We start from the raw sequence: 22,181 nt of genomic DNA, 5'->3' as shown, positions 1-22,181 counted from the left end.
CTTAAACTTTTTAACTGACAGCCCAAACTTTTTAAGAAATGCCCAGCAACTTTTTTTTTTTTTTTATAGTAAAGTTCCGATTTCGGAGTCCCCGGCCACAAATATAAGGCCTATGGCTCTGGTACCGGGCCCCCCGCTGGAAGTGGTTTAGAGATGATCAAGCAAAATACACACGTGTGTACATACAGTATGTGTATTTAGCTTTCTCTAGGTATATTTCACTGTCTGTGCACCTCGTATGTTGGTGTGCTATACCCAAGGAGACTGGGAACCATACAACTAATTTTTACACACCTGCTGTACATTGTAGACAGCAATGAGCTGTCTAGTTCAGAGGGTTACAGCATGGTCGTGGTAGATCTACGTTGTGGAATTGTTCCCATTGAGCTTTTTAGTGTCCCTGCTAACTTACCGTACCATGTCCGTGCGGAAATCTTGAGCGATCACTTTTGGCCTGGTATTTTTACATCATGTTTACAGTAAGTTGACCGGGACATCAGTTTACCACATGTTCCCATTGGATTTAATTTTGTTATTCTGCAGGAGAGTTGGGGTAAGTTAACCATGGGAACACGGCTTTTGTTGCATGTGCTATGGTGTTGATGCAGTGCTAGACCTGTGCGGACGACTATTGAATTCTAGTTGTCATGGTGTCTTAAAACAAAATACAAGGCCATGTTGTCATATAAAGACTTTTGTCAAAAATGCTTGTGATATCCCTTATTCACCTCTCTGCCTACCGTACATGTACTTACTGTACAACCACTTTTTTAGAAAGAAACCTTGATTGTTTTCCACAGTGTGATTGGCAACAACTTTCGCACACATGAAAATCCCATGCATTTATACATTCAGCAATGTCTGAATGGTGCCCAACGCGCGCCTCAGTGCTGTGGTCGCTACAGTGGAGGACAGGGCCCAGTTTATGGCTGGGCTGAATCGGGCCGCAAGCAACCTTCAAGTCTGATTGTTGTAAAAATACCAAATAACTATCGATGGAGAAAGGAATTTGTAGCAGGTTTTATTCACAGAACTTGATTTTGTCTTATTGGTGTTCTCTGTTTTAATCCTAATCTCCCAGGGTGTACAGTGCATGTACATGTATATACCAGTACCTCATGTAAAATGATATCAAAATTGGAGGACTGAGGACTGTTACAGTTAATGTCTTTATTTCAAGGTTGCACTGCTCGCACTTGAGGTGATACAGCCATGCAGCGTAGGGAATTTTCGAGAAATTTTATACCGCTGTGGTTGTTGGTTCATTGCTCGTGCGGGCCTGCCACATGCACAGTACAGCTACATGTATGCATGCTGATACTGTGCGATACACGGCCAGTGTGTTTGCCATGCAAACAAAATCCAAGAGTTTGTGACATGCCAACCAATCACAAGATGCGAAATCTTTCAACCCCTTCCAAACGCGCATTGGGTCAACATATTTCACACACTGTGATTGGTCAATGTGTTGAGGCGAACTATTGTGAGACGCCCGTATTAATGCAAGGTTTTGTCACTTGAGAGAGTCGGTTTCAACAGCTTTCGTCCAAACTGCACATTGTCAATCAGGGTTCTCTGTTCTTGGTAGCCCCCAAAAATAAAAGCTTTGACATTTCATAAAGGAATTACTCCTACATATTTTGATGGACTAGTTTCATATGGGACACTGAGTACCTGTAGTTAGCCTGAATGTTAATGAGTCTATCTACATGTGTACTGCATGTTAATATGGGTGAGGTGCATCCTCAGGATTATCGGTCACGTTCATGACTTGGAAACTTCCATTTTCTTTAAGGGGAGGGATGTTAGCTTCTTAAGCTACTGATAATAAAACCCAATTATTATATAAAACGATAATGAGACAGCTCATGATGAATGAAATATTGTAAGATCACTGTTACTACTGTCTGAAAACAACTGTTTTCACTGACAAACATGTCTACATTACAAATGAAACACAGCAAAAAGAAAGAAAGAAATGATCTCTATTCTTTTCAATGAATTGTAACCAGGTGCTGCACAATTCTTCAAATCTCCCTTTTGATGGAAGAGGAAAAATTAAACTTTGGTGTGTACAACAAAATTTGTGGCAGAAGATTCAAATACCGTGTGTACATTCAACAGACACAGGGTAAAGCATAAGTACATGGTTCCACTCATGAATAATAATCTTCAAGCAAGGAGGAATCATATGAAAGATGTAAGGTTCCACCCACGGGTGCTCTGTGCAAGCAATCATGTCCAGATTGGACCAGTTGTCCATATTTATAAAGCATGTACTATATTTCCACAGTGTGTGCAATTTGCGGTGTGTGTAAAATGTTCAACAAACTTCAGTGTGCAAACTGTATATGTACATATACATGGTATATTGCGCATTGCCAGTGTGTGCTGCGCTGCACAACATGAGTACTGTGTTGCGGTGCTGCATTGCGAGGACTGGGTATTCCACTGTGTAGTTGTGGGCACAAATGAATGGTTTCCGGGGGGGGGTTACGAGGTCTGACCACTTACGAGTCACCACATCATAACTGGTTACTAGTTGACTATGGGGCCGTTCATAAAGTTTGTATGCACGAAGGGGAGGGGGGTTGATGCCATGGCGTACACCATGTGTACGGGGGGGTTGATGCCATGGCATACACCATGTGTACAGGGGGGTTGATGCCATTGCATACACCATGTGTACGGGGGGGTTGATGCCATTGCATACACCATGTGTACAGGGGGGTTGATGCCATTGCATACACCATGTGTACAGGGGGGGTTGATGCCATGGCGTACACCATGTGTACAGGGGGGTTGATGCCATTGCATACACCATGTGTACGGGGGGGGTTGATGCCATTGCATACACCATGTGTACAGGGGGGTTGATGCCATTGCATACACCATGTGTACAGGGGGGTTGATGCCATGGCATACACCATGTGTACAGGGGGGTTGATGCCATGGCATACACCATGTGTACAGGGGGGTTGATGCCATGGCGTACACCATGTGTACAGGGGGGTTGATGCCATGGCGTACACCATGTGTACGGGGGGGTTGATGCCATGGCGTACACCATGTGTACGGGGGGTTGATGCCATGGCATACACCATGTGTACAGGGGGGGTTGATGCCATGGCATACACCATGTGTACAGGGGGGTTGATGCCATGGCATACACCATGTGTACAGGGGGGTTGATGCCATGGCATACACCATGTGTACAGGGGGGTTGATGCCATTGCATACACCATGTGTACAGGGGGGTTGATGCCATGGCGTACACCATGTGTACGGGGGGGTTGATGCCATGGCGTACACCATGTGTACGGGGGGGGGTTCAAGAGTGTTACTTTATGCAAACCAAAATTTTTCCTACAACTGAATCTTCTTGAATATGAATACTTGCTCATACAAATAAACATAAGGTGTAAAGTAACAATGTTGCATACATGTAAGACAGAAAGGCACCTGGATTATTTTTTGTTTTTATTCAACATCTTTTTATAAGCTGCCAAGTAAATATTTTCCAGGGCTGTTAATGAAGAAATACTGATATCAAACCTTTTATTACTTTGGTCATTTATTTAAGAATTTGGAAGCGACATGCGAATAGCAGTATTGTACAATGCACTGTTACATTTAATGATACTAAAGCAAGGTACTGATACCCTCAAGTCACATGATTGTGTATGCTTACGGGGGGAGATGGTGGAGCCATTGCGTAGGCCATGCGTATGGAGGAGGGGGTCTGGAAAGTCAGCATTTTGTGTTTATATATTTTATAGACGGTCCTGTCTGAAAATTGATAACTAGTTGCACCAATTGTATGAGCCTAGTTGATACAATGTATGAGGTTCAATATGCCGGGGGTTACTTGTACCGGTACAGTGTAGCTGGAATTAACGGTCAATGCACCGGTACCTGTACCTTGTGTGACTAGTAGAGACAACAAACCCTAGTAACCTGTCCACTCATGGCCCTCTGTTACCTTGTTAAATCTATTTGACCAGGGATACATGTACATGTGTATGAACTGAAGTTTCTTGTGTAGTACATGTACCGGTAAGGACATTATTATGTAGTGGTCAACTCCAAGCCAAATGTTTGACAAACAACAGTACAAGAGAAGACAGATGCCATGCTTGACCACCAGTCATGGTCATAGTACTGGGGATATGATGCCTCAAGGTATCATGATGTTAAAGTAAGACAGGTATGTTGGATTTTATAGAGATTGGGTCTCAGTGTATTATAAATGGATGGAAGTTCCCCCTGACCAGTGCCAACCCTGCTACTCCTTATTTATATCTTCTCTAGATGGCCGCAAGTGGAAAAAACAGATCTCTGCCTAGAAATTTTTGGCCACAAGAGGGCAGTGCTCATATGAAGGGGGGCCAGGGCAGTGTGCCCAAGGTGAGTTGCATCCAGCATCAACCAGATGTAGCTGGTTCTAGCCACATCTTTCCCATTCTAATGACTGACAGTGTTCTCCCATACACAGTGGTGGCTCTGGTTGTTTGCAGAGACAATGGGATGCCTTGACAATGAGTTTGAAGAAAATGGCCAGAAGGCCATGTTACATATGGCTTGTTGGGGAGAACACTGACTTCCCTTTGCATGTTAACTAATACTAACATGTAGTGCATGGCAAGCATTCTAAATAGCATGAACAAATGAAAGGCTACAAGACATGTACATGTACATATATTGCAGTAGCAGTACTGGTACATGCCACATGGCATACTTGCACATACTGTATATAGGCACTAACCATATTGACTTTAACCACTTTTTTCAGCCTAACCATACCCTTTACATGTATATCCTTTTCGGCTAAACGTAAATTGAAGGGAAAGGTGTACAGTTTCTATTGTTTGAGCAGACAACTTTGTTTTTCAGAGCCTGTTGAGTTTTATGCACTGTACAAAATGGACAGATTTTCTTGACACAGCTACATGTATTTAGGTTGGATGCTGGTTGTGATAGTATACATGTATGTAACGCTTGACCAGCAACACCTCAGGTTTACAAAATGTTCCTATGCTACAGTGTACACATGTATATGCATGTCATTGGTTCTAAACTACCTGACATGTATTTACTCTTGATATCTTCAAGATACATGCAACATGCCGGTACACAAAATTTCATTTTGCTGAATTTTGTGAATTTGACAGTTCCAGGGGTTTGTACATGGAACTTGCATGTACAGTGTAAAGTGGCTATCATTCCACTGCACTGTTGCACGGGCCATTCCATAGTCTCAGTGCACGTTGGAGGTCAGTTTATCAATTGTTTATAGGTAGGGTACACTATTGAAAAAATCCCCCAAATCGGGCCACTGTATAATCCCGAAATATCTTCTTTGAAAGTACATGTACATAACAGCCTCTGTCAGTCTGTAAATTATTTCCGCCCAGAATGCCGTAGTTTTTGAGAATACAGAAATTTTGTTTTCTTTTTTTTACGATGGTCAGCTGACCATCATTTAAGAGTTCATTGCACATTCGTTAACAGGCACCAATTTTCTTGTGTGTTGTGTTTGCAGATGTTGTGGGAGTCTCCATTAATGAATGGGCAATAGGGTTATTCCAGAAATTGGGGTCTTTTTTTGGTCCCATTTACAGGGTACATCTGACACATGATTTTGTAAGTTCAGAACAAATTTTTCTGATTTCCAAGAGTGATGAAGTAATGCAAATTTCCTGCCAAACAAATAGTAATAGTTTGAAATCAATTCCGGTGATATTTCCATGTCAAATAACAAAGGTCACATGCAACAGGGACAAAAAAACCACACTTTTGGACCCTTAAATCTGGAATTATTCAATACTAAAACAACTAAAAAAATGTACGCCTTCTTGATGGTAATGCGGCAACCATCCCGGTCAGATAGTGTCTTACACTACCCCGTATGCAAATCTACAGCTGCACATTGAAAAAAATTGATGTAGCAGGATGATTTCTACAAGAATTCCCAGAACTTAATCTGTTGTCTATATAATGTATTTTTTGTGTTGTTAAGAGTTGTGGACTGTAGATGTTTTACATGGATCAAGACAAGTTTTATCACTTTCTGTGATAGTGTTTGGTTACTTTTTGCCTATTCAATCAGAAAGGAAAAATTCACCAAACAAAATTTTCTGACCAAGGCCTACTAACCCTAGTTTCGAAGTAGAGAGGCATGTAATCGGAAGTACTTTTTTCTTTTTTCCCAACCAAATTATTCAGAGGTATTGTAGCACTGTAACTCGTGTCATCTGGGAATGCTGTGCAGAAATGCTAAGTAGAAATCCTTGCAAATCGTCTGTGCTCTTTCAAAGCATTCCTCTAATGCATACATGTACATGTATGTAGACCCAACTATTGCCCAGTTATCTGTCACCATTCCAAGATAGCATTATCTTTACAACATGCAGGTATTCTGCAAACAGTTCTTGCTTATGATTTGGAAATGGCCTGTTTACATTGTTGGCCAGTGTAGTCCTGTGGGGTATAGTACATGTACAGGTACGTTACACATACATGTAAGTGCAAAATGGCATCAATCAAGGCTTGACAGAAGGAGGGATGACCCATTGCTGGTTGTTGATGTCTAGTCAGCTGGATCACAGGTCTTGCAAGGTCATTCACTATAGTTTACATACATGTAGTGTACATGTACCTAGAAATAACATGTGCCATTGGGACGATCAGCACAGTGCTAAACACACAAGCTTTGTCCCATCCAGACAGGAAAGCAGCCATTCTCAAAGAAGAAATACTAGCTGCCGATTGGTGCTTGTAAAACTGGGGATGTCAGTATTTTGAATCCATGTACTGGTCATTAAGAGAGAGTTACCCAACGTCATTTCTTGTATGATGCACGTACTGTACATGAGACAGGGGCCTAGTGGTTTGGATGCGTGACTCACAATCAGAACATCAGGGGTTCAAATTCATTCAGAATTACAGAAATAGAGATGTTCAATTAAATGATTTTACCAAAAACTAGTAAGTTGATTAGTAATACTAATAAGTTGATTAGTAATACTAGTAAGTTGGCATACATGAACTTGTTAACCATAGCCATGCAAAACTAACAGAATTGTGTCAATTACACTGCACCTGTAAGGTTAGTTTGGTGGAAGGCAGTGTTACAAGTTTATTGGTATGTGGGTGCAACCACTTATTTCTTATCAGATACCTGTTCTCCTTACAAGACTAATTTAAACATTTCAACAAATATTTCAACAAACTGATTGCTTGAAAATGTACAATTAATACATGTTCAAAATTTAAACACTGTTTATGAATGGAAGGAGCTCACAGGATTTATACATGCATCTTGGCTGATAGTCTCACTTTCGCGTGTTCATATTACATGTACAAAGCATTGTTTTCATGCACTATTTACCTGTATGTACAGAGAAAAACAAAAACAAAAGAAAAAACTCAGAGTCTACCGGTAAGTTGGTCAACTCTTCAGAATTAGGTGATTCAGTGTGGATGGAGTCATTTGTGAATGCTGCTTTTATTAGTTTAACCCTAACAGTCCCAAATCCTCCAATTTCAATAGACTTTATATACACTGTACACCCTAGGGGGTTAGGGTTAAACTTAGAAGTGTTTATTCAAGGGACATGTGTTCACAGTATGAATTAATGGTCAGTTTCATTTACTGATGCTTGGGGTCACTGTTACTTTTACGACAGCAAAATCTCAATAACTCAGAGTCTGTTAAGCCTAAACTCTATCTTGAAGACATACATGTACATACACATGTATGTCATTCTTGCCTAAAGAATAGGCTTTTACTGACTGCCCTCCCTGCAACAAATGCCGGCTTTCAAATGACATACATATGTATACATGTACAATGCATGTAGTCACATTGCTGCCATAGGCCCAATTTTAGCCCGCATGCCGGCAGTCCAATCGTTGACTCTTTGCTGTGGCCTTGTGACTGCAAAAGGAAAGGTCATGTGACCAAACATGAAAACCTGAGTGAAAACCTGAGCGTGCATGGAGCATTGCCCTATAGACACAATAGACCAAACAACACGAAAAGAAAGATTTGCCATAGGAAAGTACACAGGTACATGTAAGTGATTTATTATTGATTTAGCAATAAAATATAACTTTTAGGTAAGAACAAAAGTAAAATGATTGAGTTAAAAATCATGCACCATTTGTACAGTAAATAAATCGAATTTGAATAGCTAGCACAGAGTGAGTTGTGGTTGCTCTACCTGTGTGTGTGGCCTCTGTGGGTGTGGCCTGTGGGTATGGTAACTGACTTGACTAAGTAAACCGGGTACCTCGGAGTTTCTATCTATTCCCATGATTTTTGAGTTTTACTGTATATACATGCTGACGAATGAATAAAACTCGCTCCATATTTTGAAAGCAAATTTAACATTGCTTGGACAGTGCCATATGTACCAGTAGAAATGTGTGAATGTAATCATAGCTTTGGATCTTGTTTAGAGACATATTATATTCGTAATGTACACTGTATCTACATTCAAACTACCAGTTATAGTCTGTGTCTGTCAATAAGTAAAAGTCTAAATGTACAGTGAAGTTTGAGACATGAAACCATTTGCTTACAATTTACATGTATGTGCATACATATAGTTTATGGCAATGCAACCCTGGTCCAGTGTCATTGCACTGCTGAGCATATGAGTTAATGCTAACAGAGGCTCTGTGAATTCAAGGAGACCGTAGGCAGGGAGCATGGCAAAATGCATGCTTACCTTGGGGGAAAAAGTGGCTTAGTGTAGTGACAAAACAGTGAAATCTCTCTGTGCTTGCAACCGTAAGTACAACCAGACCAAGTCACACCATGAAATAGTGCTATAATTTTGTTGCTATAGTAAGCACACAGTTTCTGCTACACATACATGTACATGTAACTGCTCAGCAGCCCTGTGACATTGGACCATTGTGTTATTTTACAAGTATCCATAATGTTAAGACATTCAGTTGACAGTGTATGAATGTACTGCAGATTTTGTGCAGTAAAGTCTCTCTAAATCAGATAGGGTGGGAATGCACTGTACACATGTACCGTATACATGTACATGTAACCGTACATGTACATGTAACCATACATGTACATGTAACCGTACATGTACATGTAACCATACATGTACATGTAACCATACATGTACATGTAACCATACATGTACATGTAACCATACATGTACATGTACCAGTAATTGGCTTATCATGTCAGATAATCAGCCGTGATGAAACATGAGTTGTTATAATATTCTAAATATAATGTGATGAATTTGAAATTGCAAATACTAACCTTAGTCTGGAAGATAGGATTTATTTATCTTTCCAACCTCATTTGTCATCATTGGGTGTCTGCTATGCATATGAAATGACTCTGGCTTGATGACCACATTAACCTTTTAGTTGCATGGACTGTACATGTACTTCTATGTAGCGATGTCATTATTTAACATACAAATTGCTTCCCAGTTGTGTTTGAATTTAATATATCCCGTGGGGGCCTTCTTTAGGTAACATAACGTTTTCTGTTTGATATCCCATTGGATGTTGTGAATCATGAATCATTTTCAACAAGAAAAGAAAGTCCGTTGTGTATGCCAACTATGCATCCACACATTACATATTATTTATTAGAAATTTACATTTTTTGGAAAAGGGCAATGGCAACCAACCTATAATTTGCAATTCATCAAAAAAGATGGAGGTATAGTTCACACTGAGCTTGTGCATTTGAGTTAAGAATTGAAGACAAAAAAATGAATACTTGATGAAGAAGTTTTCTTAATTTCATTGGTGAATACACCGTCCACAGTTGTGGATTGACAGTGCCCAATGACATTTTTCAAAGCTTGATGTGCCCACCTCCAGATGGAATCACCAAACTGACTCATTCAAATACTTCAAACCAGAGTTATTTTGGGGATTGCATATTTTCTACAGGAGATGCAACTGCGGCGTGACTTGGACCCAGCTACTGTGAGTAATGGCAGTGATGGTAATGCTGTCAGTACTACAGGCCTAGATCCTTTCCTCAGCAGTGGTAATACCTCTAACTTCCACAGCCGAGAGGAGAGCGGTGATAGTGGGTGTGGTATGAGTAACTACAGTCATCCTAGAACCCCTGATGATTTGCTGAGTAATGTGGAAGACATGGAGGCTATTGAAGGTCAGTTGCATAGGAAATACAGCTTGGAATAAGAAATGATTGGAAGATGTTAATTAGTGCATTTTTGTGATTTTTGTAAGCCAGTGCTGAGTTCAGTATTAGAAATTACATAATGAACAATACAGTGTCGGTATTGATGTTACCTCTTTGGTTTTGGAAATTTCTGAAGATGATAAGATATTTTTGAGTGAAGGAAACTGCTGCTTTACAGAACTATGTTATTTGAAACAGGTACATTGTGCCTACACAAAGCTGTACTTTAAATCCCATATTCCGGTCTATTTAGATTGATGTAGCAAACACAGAGCAGTATTAGTTTCCACAGTACACACAATTGCAAGTACACGTAGTTGTCTTGAATGTTTCCAATCAATAGATTTGTTCAAGTCTACTTTGTAGTCATTCATTTACATGTACTCAACCATTTGGTAGAATTTTTATCCTTCATTGTGTTCGAAAGTCTGTTACTCTTGTCACTGTAAAAATTAAGAAGTGAACTTTTCAAAGTAAAGTAGCTGGTAAACTCACTTCTCCATTTACTTTTGAAGTATTTCAAAATTACTTGTGGTTGTGTGGAGGGAATGCTGTGGAGTGGAGTGCTGTGGCCTTGTGGTTAAGGGCATTGGATTCGTAGTCGGCCGGGTAAAGCCCCAGGTTGCAGGTTCGACTCTAGCCTGGGGTCATGATGTGTGTGCCCTTTGGCAAGGCACTTTGTCACTCATGGCCTCTCTCCACCCAGGAGTAATAGGGTACCTATATAGGCAGAGATGGTTATTGTGGTTGATTTAGCTGCGTTGCGCCGAAGTGGCAGCATCGAGCTGTATACTCCCTATGGAGCCGAGATGGTATTTGGAATGTTTCATGGGTCCAGTGAACAGGGGAAATAATAATGGAATTGCGTCTTGATCGGTTTTCTGGATAAGTGCACTGTATAAATCTATATTATTATTATTATGCAAGTGTGTGAATTTCCCAAACTGTGTGTGCCGACTGATGAATTTCCATTTCCTCCCATACCGTTACTTTCTTCATCATGTATAGTACCTATATACAATGTTTTAAATAGCACCTCAGTCAGTCGCAAATGCGACCAAATTTTTGCCTGTGCAATCATATTTTCACCATACAGTCGCTATTTGTGACAAGATACGTATGCACGTTTTGTGGTGTACAAGGACGTGCGTCAGGCCAGGCCATGATTCCATGGCATGGATGGACAATGTAACCAGTATTTATACTACATGTGTGTACGTACGTTCATGAATATTCAGCGCAAGTGGAGATTAGTAGCACAGTTTAGTCAAATCTGTGCAAGTAGGTTACCAACTTGAACTTACCATGCTTATTATTGCATGTACAAATTGTACATAAGTTATTGCTGTCTTTTTGCTAGTTACAATATTTTTTCCCTCCAGGAGCCAATTGATTACTATATAAACTTTCATAAAAGTGCTGGTGCCTAGATTTTTCCCCATTAGGAGCCAATGGCTACCAAATGGTTTTTTTTCTGTTCAAAGGGTTGATAGTATATTAATAGATTATTTGACATTTGTTTTGTGATTCCAAATGCCACCTTTTACTTCTACTGACAGACTGTGATCCATCATGCAGCATTGTTGAGGTATGGCAAGTACTGGGCAACACAAAGGTTATTACACATTGTGGACTAGGTACCATGCTGCAGGATGCACAGCAGTCCATTCCATGCTCTTAGTGATAGATCATTTACATTTTATCTTTAATTTGTGACAGGTGAACGTAAGACACCCATACCTGCCCCCCTGACGCCACGCCAACACATGGACTTTCTAGATTCCATGCCAGGTACCAACATTGACATGGGACCAATGGAAGGGAACGGAGACAACAGTAACCAAGGCAACATGGACAGTGACGAGTTGGTGCCCAGTCTGCATGAAGCTCTCAACACAGACATCTTGAATGACGTGCTGTCATCACCAAACAGAATTGAAAACTTCCTAACCTGGCTGTAGAGGCTGGAGCATGTATCTACAGTAACTGGCTTGTCCTCAGGCCTTGGACATGCTGTAACTGATTGACCTATCTGATTGATGCTTTCCTACATGTATTTGCAAATGTGGCCATTGCTTGTGTTATCATTTCCTGAATGATTACTTCTAGTTCTGACTATAACTGTTAACCTAATGTCACAAGAACATCAGTTGCAAAGCCAACTTGCCAGTGCCTAATACGATAAGTTGTTGGTACTGATGACTTGATGTGATGGCATCATTTGCATAATTTACTCACGTACAGACCTCCTGTACATGAATAGCATTTGGTATTACAAGCATACCTGTATCATCAGACTTACCTGATTTTTCATGTTACATGCACCAAGCCAGTCATGTGCTATTTGGACTTAGAACAGTCAAGAACCTTGGAAGAGAAATCTTCACATGCAGTCCTATTCTCATGCTTAACTTTGTATGGGAGAAAATACATGTATCTGCAGTGGGAGTGGGCTCTTTGATGCACTGTACTATCTTGGGGTTCACAGAATAAGACCAAAGTGATTGTAGCATGGGAAATATAGATGCCGCTTCTCCCTAAAATAAACATGCACCTGACTCTAGAGCCATTGTCAGGGGCTAACATTGAGATGGATTTTTGTTCAGTGTCCAATAAGCCCTAGAAACTGTTATAAGAGCTATCAAGTTTTTAGTGAACCTGCTTTGGCTGAATTTTAAGCGTGAAATATGAAGCAGGTGTATTGTAAGGATTATGACCAAAATTCTTACACGTTGACCTTGCTGTCACATTCATGCTGGTTGAGCATTTTTCTTCCAGCACTTTGAATGTATGTGTCGAAGAATACCTGCCATGTTAACATGTTAACAAAAAGTGTGCATTACATTCAATTTATCTGAGTAGTATTGACTACCAGACGTGCACAGTGTAGATGAGGAGTTTTGTTATCTAGCAGCAAGATGGAATCAAAGACACTCTTATCTCTGATATGCATGTGTGCTGTTCATTGGTTAACATTCAGGAGTTACATCAACACAACATGGAAGTGATTGGGAATCAGTGTGAAGTACCAGTACATATACATCACTGGACATTAGGAAGCATCCAACATCTGCATTGAGAGTGATGCTTGGTACTGCCACTACTGAAGGCAACATTGTCCTTATGGAATGTGTGCATAGTCCACATTCATTTTTTCTGTGATGTACATTATGTATATTGATCATGGGAAAAGCTATTGAGTGTAAGTTGTTTCCCTGAATTAGAAAAAAGACACTGACGAACAGTGCACTCTGGAATTTATGCAATTGCTTCAGTGGCTTTTCTTGGAACTTTCTGGGGCAAATAAGCATATTTATTTTGATAAAGTAATTCATGACAGTAAATGTAAGATCAAAGTACAGATTTTAAAAAAGTAAACCTTATTCATGTTTGTTATCATAAATTAAGTAGGTAATATAAATATGAAATGAAGGATACTATCGTCATGATGTGACAGTCTACTTGATTGGGCATACATGTAATTCTGCTCTTCCCAGTCTTTGGAATAAGTAATTTTACATTATATGTGCTTCTATGAAAAGCAAGCAATTTGTTTACAACTTGTGCCTTACACATACATTTATGTACATGTACATAACCAGACCGGGCAACTTCTGCTGTTCTGGTCTCGGAGCGTAACACTTTGCTTTGTAATGCCAAATGAAAACCAGCGGGTATGCAATGTGTCTTATAAGCTGGTGCTGGGTAGTCACTGTTTCATGCAAATTGCCCACAAGGATCCAAAGATCCACGTACTTAGATGCACTGGCATGGCATACTGAGATACTGGAGTCTTCAGTACATCTGCAAATTGTATGACAGTCCAGTCTCTTCTGGCAGTTGACCAGGAGTCAAGCTTGTACTTTTGGGACAAGCCTGTTCAATGCATGGCTATGCTAGCATTTCTGCACATGATTAGAGTTCACTCAAATTGACTTGGTATAACACACACAAATATTACTCTTTATATTTATCTACTTTTACCACAAATGTTTTGTTGAAACAAATATTTATCAAAAGGTATTTTTTGTGTTAAAAATAATTACTTGTTCACAGTTGATTTGACAGTTATTCAGATTAAAAGTACTAGAACTGTGCCTTCCAATTCATGGCTATTCAGAAAGCCTTGGTACCTCAGATATGTTTATATTCAAGCTTTTTTAAAGAAAGACTTTGTACTCTTACATGTACGTAATTCATCTTCCTTTAATAAAAAGATATCTTTAAAAACATTTGTTGGAAGTGTACAAAATGCCTTTGTGATTTTGAGGACTACAGATGTGGTTTTGTTGAAGATACTGGTGGTCGATATGAAGAGAAAGGAAAAACTAAAAAGACAAGTCAAAATAGACCAAATACTGTTGTAAGAAATTGTATGGACAGTAATGAATTACTGAATTGTGATCATATTGACATTTAACTTGTGTGTTGCAACAATTCTAAAGTCTAGTTCTGGAATTGTTATGCCGTGCTTTATATTTTTAACATTTTAATTTTTTTTTTTATTTACCTGACCATTTAAAGTATTGAATATTCTTGTAAATATCTAATGTCTTGTTCATTAAACTTTGATATGCCTCATAACTTACTTGTATAATTACTTTTCTAGAGATGTGTTTGATAGAATAGTGGATATGCAGTTGGATTTATATATGTAGGATATACAGTAGTTGGAGGTCAAGGAAATATATATTTGTATCATTGGCGTAGATTGCCACTTGGTCATTGGAATGAAGTGTAGTTACATGTATAGCCATAGACCATGTAAGAAAACTCTATGTACGAAATGCCAGTCAGACTTGAGAGACAGACTATCATTGTGCTGTATATAGAATTCCTAGAATGAGTAAATGTTGTCCACGGGACTGCTTATCGTATATCATCTCTGGTATCATCTGCCAAGTAATACCTGCACAATGCCTATGGTGTACAATCCTTAGTTTGACATCTGCATTTGCCTTAATTTAAGCTCACAGGTACATGTACATTACATGCATCACTGTACTTCATATGGATCACTGGTACATTGATACATCTGCATTAGTGATGCAGTAATTAGTCTTGTCACATCATGGCTGCAGACCATTCTGTTCTCTGCGCAAGCTCGTCGGGGGGCTTCATGCAACTTTTCATGCAAAATGTTTCACTCATGATGCACATCATACATGTTACAGTGCACAAATTTGTTTAAACCGACGCACCAAATTTGTCGTCAGTTCAACATTTATACTCGTAAAAATCAAACTTTGCTACGGCTAAAGTGTAGCTGCATTGTAGAAGTTCCATTGTAGTAGGAATTGATTACCTTATGCACATACAGGCATTACATGTAACAGTGCTGTATTTAAGTCCATCACAAGTCCCTGCAAGTCCCTGTAAGTCCATCACAAATCGATCATAAGTCATTCAGTCTTAAGCCAATTCACAAGCTATGCAAATGAGCTGTGACAAAGCATTCTTTTGTCATTGTTCGCCCTGTTACTTTTGACTAGCCTTGCGAAGGGACTTGTGAAAGGGACAGCACTGCACTGTACCGTTGGAACTAAATTGGTGATTTTTTTGATGTGAGACAGAGTGTTGATAGTCTGGAAAATGCATGCCATCCTTTGCTTTCCCAAGGAAAACCTGCGACAGGAATTTTCTTGGTATGATTGAAAACACTTCATGTCCTACTTCACAGTAACCAATAGCTTGTAATGAATCACACGTGTGTAGTTTCGTGTGAAATCTGTGCTGTGAACGGGGCACAGAAGGCAGAGGTGACATCACTCTGAAATCCTTAGTCTGTGTAGGAGTCATGACCTGTTTTGGAATCAATTCCACATTTCCTGACAAAAAGAAAACTGTCCAACTTGTTATGTAATCACGTGAACGTGGTTATTTACCACCTGAAATTATTCTGAAGCTGCACTTCTTATAAAACAGATCAACAGGGCTGGCATGTTTACTGGTGCAATGTCTTAAATGGGCAATGCATCAGTAAAAATCATAAATGCCAGTACATAATGTTTGCTACTTATTGGACTGTATCTGATTCCTGGTATTTACAAAAAAAGGGGCTTACAACATTTGTAAAGGAACAAAACATATATAGAAAACAACTGCTATCCAAGAAATTTGTGAACATTGCAAATTTGACACATTCTCAACTGAATGCTTTGAAGAAGAATCTTTTCAGAAATACTATCAGGCTGGAAAATAGTATAGTTTTATGATTTTGATGTCCAGTAGAGACTACTAAAGTGGGGTAGTTGAGGTTGGAGAGCATCATGTATTCTAAGCATTGCTACTTGCACTCTGTACTCGCCTTCTACTTTTGTTAGGTAAATTATAACAACAGTATTTTTGTAATGGTAATACTTGTCAAATTATAGTTAATTTATACAGTTTTATATTTGATAACTTTGGAATAAGTGGTGGGAGTTCTTCCTCATACAAATTTAATCCATCCAAATCATTTTGATTTTCAGCCAACAGAACGAGAAGTGCCTTTTGATTCATTATTCAGTGTACAGAAAATATCCAGACTGTATAAAGAAGTGAAGAATTGTGTAAGTATTGATGTATGTTATTCTGTAGGGAACCAAGCGTTTCATTGTCAAGTTAATGTTAAAAAAAAATTGATGGGATTTATATTTGGGAACTCCTTTTGCTGCATACTAACCATACTACTGAGCTTCCGTTGCCCACTGCTTTGTAACTTCACCTCAATGCAAACAAAGCAATGTGACTTATTGGCAAGTATTTCTGTAGAAAACTACAATAAAAAGGGCCTATGTAAAACACTCTACTGAGTTTTAATATACTGCAGGCTCATACAATGTGCAAAATATTACACTTTGTACTTGCAGTTTTTGCCCTATACGTGTATGACATTACCAATCAAACCAATACTACTAAAATGATGAGCTCAAAATAAAAGGACAGGCTTTGCACATACCTTTAAGAGACAGACCTGCTACTAAATAATAAGGGAATTACACACAGTTCCTGTTGCTTGACAGTCAGGCTAAACATGTATTTTGTACTATTGGTAATTAGCCTTAAATGAATGAAATTATCCAGAGCTTCCCAATTTTAAAAGAAATATTGTACTAATCATATGAAAAGAAAAAATCTGTATGGTGAGTTAACATCATGGATGGAAAAGAACAATCGACTGAAGAAAGACATGGTTCTTTTGAAACATTTGAGATGTACATGTATGTCTTCCTAGGGATATATACTTGACTGGGGGGGCCTTTTGCATCGAAATCCCTACACCTGTTCAGATCATTGCAGACAGCATAAATGAATCGTGAAGGAAAACCTTCTGATTGAGCTCTATAAGTGTCCTTTTTCTGAACAGTTGGAATGGACTAAAAAATGATCCAATTTAGGTTGATTACATGGGGGTATATTGGTGTTTATTGTAGATTAGAATGGAACTGTTTACAAAGAAACGTACTATCAACTATTGGTGTTAAACCATTGCCATATGTACTAGTAGCCACGTACTAGTAGTTGAGTGTGCATGTATATACGTATTGGATTCCTTGTGGTACTGTTATCGTGTATATAAATTAGTTGGAGCCATATTGATATGGTTATACCAAATATTACAAGCTTTTCAAAAGGATGGTTTGGTACACAGCCCGTCCAGGTTCTACTGTGCAGTAGCATGCCAACTGAATATTCAGTTTGACTAATTTCCTTGCTTTTTGGAACAGATTTGAATACTTGTGGCACATTTCACAGTAGGACATACTATCTGGTCTCAATGTTCAGTGATGCTGAAACTACCCACTGTTAGACCCAAACCTAGATGTACTATTCAATGAAATAAAGCTACATTTTGATACGTAGTGATTATTTTTTTGTACATGCCTGCCATAATGGATTGTATTCAGTAATTTAACAGTCTGCCTTAATAGCAATAAACAGTGGAAAGGGTCATTACCAGAATGAAGCTTGTAACCTTGTCTTGTTCAGCTGTACTTTTTGTGTTTGCTTCTAATACATGCATGTCCCATGCAATGGAATGGCAATATAACAGCAGTCATTGTTTTTTTTTTACTATATAACTCCAGTGCCATATTAACATTTACCAATGTGGGTAGCACATGCATATTTTAATTTCAAGCCAAAAGTGCTGAAATGGGTGCTTGGCTTAATTGTTACAGAAATAAACAGTAGTTTGGAGAGAAAATGCGACATACAAGGCATCTAAAACGTATAGTATACAAGTACATGTGTATTCTAAATAACAAAATGTCAAGGTTTGAATGATACTTTTAGATAAAATGTGAGATTTTGAACACATTTAACATATTCAGCATGTGAGAAAATATCAAAATATGAATTTTTCTAGGTGTAACCAATCCTCTTTCTCAAAGCATTAGGGGTCCAACATGCGACACTGCTAATGTACTGATGATCCAGGTAATAGAATGGAATTTGTGAAATGAGTTGAAAACTGCATTTTTGCAGCACAAAATCATATAACATTACTAAGGATTAAGAAGTGTATACCAGTCCCAAACATGCACAACAATAACCAGTCTGTTCCATGGTTTACACACCATCCACTTGACATGTGCATCACAAGAGCAGGTGTTGCCTTACTACTTTCATTATATGGGGCCCAATTTCACAAAGTTACTTACATGTAACAGCAGAAACACGGCGCTAACATTAAGCACTATTTCATGGCAGTGCTTAGTGTGGGTATGCTAACGGTTGTGCATACCACTAAGTTCAAGCAAATTTGTCCTGCAAGGTTAGCATGCCTTTGGCTGTGCTTACTGCTTACGGTCTTCATGAAGTATGTGAAGCTTCTGTTAGTGTGAAATTGTGTGCTAAGTAGCACTGCAAAATTGGGTCCTGGTTGCTATTTTAAGTGACATTCTGTCTTTGTGGTGGCATTTTCTTTTGTATGGGTATACACAAAATATCGCTCATACCCAAATCACAGGTCGTGACTTCAAGCACACACATCCCTATCTCTTAGGGCATTTAGGATTAGGGCACTTTTGCACTCATGGTTAAAAATTCCACAAAAAACATGTATAAAGATATGACATGAAAGCTAGGTAGGGATTGGAACATGTATCACTCACAGCAGAACAGAGAAATGTGGAGCTGAGGAAAATAAGAATATTTCCTAGATAGACAAGAAAACAAAAGTTTACGACTTTGTGTTACTGCAACTTACTAATATCTTGACACTTGACAAAAATTAACACCCTGGAGCAGATAGCATACAAGATAAATTACTGAAGGTAGCGGGCTTCATCTTTACAAGTTCTGGACTTTTTTGGAATAATCTTGGACCATGAGTCAATTTCAAATTCCTGGCATTATTGGCATTTACAAAAAAAAAGAATGTATGCAAACAAACTAGAAGTTCTGATTGCTGCAAAAAATGAAAGGTAAGTCAGCTACCGGGAGTATGTATCTTCTGAAAAAACTGCAACTAACCACTTCACACAGGATGACATGTAAACCTGTAAAGACTTTCCAGGAAACTTACAAGCATTGGTCAACATTATCTGCCGATGCATACTGCAGATGAGCAAGATGAGACAATGTGCACCCAGGCTTCACTGGTTCATATTGGTTTTGTACATACACACTGTCTGACAGGTCCAGAGAACATTTTTTCCTTACCACATATTCGCCCTGCCAAGTCTCTAGTGACAGGTATTAACCACTTGCTGCCGGGGAACTCCATTTCGAGCACCATGGGTTTATATGCAGAGCTGGGGTGCCCGAAATGGGACAAAAGGGCCGGTCCGTGTAACAAAAGACCACACTTGGAACAAAGGACCTGCTGCTGGGAATTCTGTCACTGTTTTTAAGCAATATACCACTGTTTTGGGCATAGCGCACACGTGGATTAGCACCGTGGACAAAAGTGCTCCAGGGCCCATTGATGAGCAACACAGCACCACTGCATGCTAATCCAGCCGCGTTTGAAAAGACGCCACTCGCATTCACTGGGAACAAAGGAAATGATGCAACACCTCACAAATTCTGGGCTCTCTTTACAGGGTGGCAGGCCTGGCTGAAATATTCAGGAGTCAATGAAGGTTACCTGTCAGCTTAGAGTAGCCACCAAACAGTCATTCGTGTGGGTGTAAGCATTAAATGAAATGATAAATTTTTAAAGATTTTTGAAAACTTAAAATCTTAAGAATATCCCATATGTGTGCACTGCATTTTTAAAAGCACCCGGCAGCAAGTGGTTAAAGTGTGTAAACACTTCACAATTCCCAAACTGTGAAATACGCTCAAACTCCAACATGTTGCTGACAATTTGAAAAAAACGAAAGATGTAAAACAAACAAACAAACAGTTTGGGCAGGAATTGACCAACTAACCTCCAGCTTACAGAGTATCTAAACCACTGAGCCTTGCAAATCGATCTACCAAGGAGTGGCTTTTTGTGATAGTAAATCTAGCACATGTTTTATTCATGTGCAGATCTCTGCATGCCACAGCAAATATTATGGTTAGAAATGCTCTAAGAAAATTATGCAATGACTCTCTCAAGTCAGTATATGAGACACTTTTCAAATTTCAGTTGTCAATTTTTTCTTGACCATAAACAAATTCCATGCATTCATTGTAAATAATCCAGGCAAACTGGTTGAACACTTGGGTTTCAGTTAATAAACATGTAAACTTTTACAAGGACTACATCATGTCTGGTCAGAATTCACTATCAGTTCAGGATGTTGGGACCAATAAAATAGAACCAGGTGAAATTATAGGCATCTCACTGAGAGCTAAAATAGGAATGCTTCATTCACTGTCACATGTCAGTCACTATTAATCCAGCTTAATAGGTATACACACGATCATACATACGTCAAATATCCACATGCACTAGACTGACACCTGGCTACTAACTACTAAAGTGAGTCTTGTGCTTTTACGAGGCAATAGGGGAACTGTCCCATTGGGGTGGTATGCAAATAAACACATTGAGAAAATAACAACACACAAAAATTGTTCTCAGTATTTTCTATACTCAGAATGCCATGACTTGAGGTATGGTTTTAACAAATATGGCTAATTTTGGTTAGATAGTTGATAACCCCTTCCATTTGTACTGGAAGTTGACAAACTACTGGCACATGCAATTCTCTCAGGTTGCCCTGGGAGTTAGTTCATCTATCCATCCTCAAACCACAGTATATTTGCACAGTATGACCACTGAGATCTTCTTGCCCTGATACTTCTGGTCACAAATGTCATGTCATGTTACTGTCAGCCTTCTGGTGGTTCAGATCACCCCCATCCCCAGCAATGCGTCTCCGTTGTAATGTATCTTCAGTTTGCTGTTCTAGGCTAGCAATGTGATCATCTAGAAGTTTCTCAAGATCTTTGGTTCTGCGTAGATCCTCTGCTACAAAGTTAGCTGTAATGGACTGTCTGGAATCAGGCCTCTAAGATAGAAAAGACAAAAATATATCAAAATTTCATGTACATGTATGTTACATGGAATGAGCTATGTTTTTTCCCACAATGTCTTCTTTGCAAATAATTCACGATGAGTTCAGTAGTTTTACAAAAACTTATTTCATAGGATGTCATTGTAATACATCATGTCATCTATATTTGAAACGTGAACAACGTTCCATTAAGACTAATAATAATTAACAGTTTGTTATGGCTACAGTTACATTTAAATTCAATTAAAAACAAAATTCAAAAGAAAAAATCAAACAACAAAATCTGTTGGTTTCCAACGTAGTGACTGTGACCTTTTTCATAGGGTAGGCTCTTTCAATGTCTTGCTTGTGATAGAAAGAAATCGTTCACGGCATACTGATTCATTTAGCCAGATTTCATTTCAAATTAGTGCAGCCCCAAGAGGGCAGTGCACTGATTCAAGCTGCTAACAAACACAGTGTCATGTGGTCAGCACCCATTTGTGTCAGCCTTCAGGATGGTTAACAACACATGACTGACGACTTGTTTGTCTGACAAGACA

The 22,181-nt window shown here is 39.0% G+C and overlaps 2 protein-coding genes across 6 annotated transcripts in view; one reads left to right on the top strand and one right to left on the bottom strand.

The window, feature by feature from the left end:
• Window positions 1–18,145, top strand: part of yap1 (Yes1 associated transcriptional regulator) — a 64,900-nt gene extending 46,755 nt beyond the window's left edge. For 2 of the 3 annotated variants that reach the window (XM_022242339.2, XM_022242338.2), the window contains 3 exons: window positions 4,312–4,407; window positions 9,943–10,168; window positions 11,921–18,145. In XM_022242339.2, the coding sequence (XP_022098031.1) occupies window positions 4,312–4,407; window positions 9,943–10,168; window positions 11,921–12,162 (564 nt within the window). In that variant the 3' untranslated portion in view covers window positions 12,163–18,145. The remainder of the gene's footprint in view (window positions 1–4,311; window positions 4,408–9,942; window positions 10,169–11,920) is intronic. The other variant, XM_022242340.2, reaches the window with a different exon arrangement.
• Window positions 15,785–22,181, bottom strand: part of cep63 (centrosomal protein 63) — a 36,345-nt gene continuing 29,948 nt past the window's right edge. For all 3 annotated transcript variants that reach the window (XM_022242329.2, XM_087146096.1, XM_087146095.1), the window contains one exon: window positions 15,785–21,633. In XM_022242329.2, coding sequence (XP_022098021.2) covers window positions 21,439–21,633 — 195 coding nt within the window. In that variant the 3' untranslated portion in view covers window positions 15,785–21,438. The remainder of the gene's footprint in view (window positions 21,634–22,181) is intronic.

Source organism: Acanthaster planci, linkage group LG14, assembly GCF_054643075.1.
Source record: "Acanthaster planci isolate LZ-2023a linkage group LG14, COTS_SCS, whole genome shotgun sequence".
NCBI lineage: Eukaryota > Metazoa > Echinodermata > Asteroidea > Valvatida > Acanthasteridae > Acanthaster > Acanthaster planci.
Note: the sequence above shows the minus strand (reverse complement) of the source record. Positions and strands in the feature narration are given on the sequence as shown.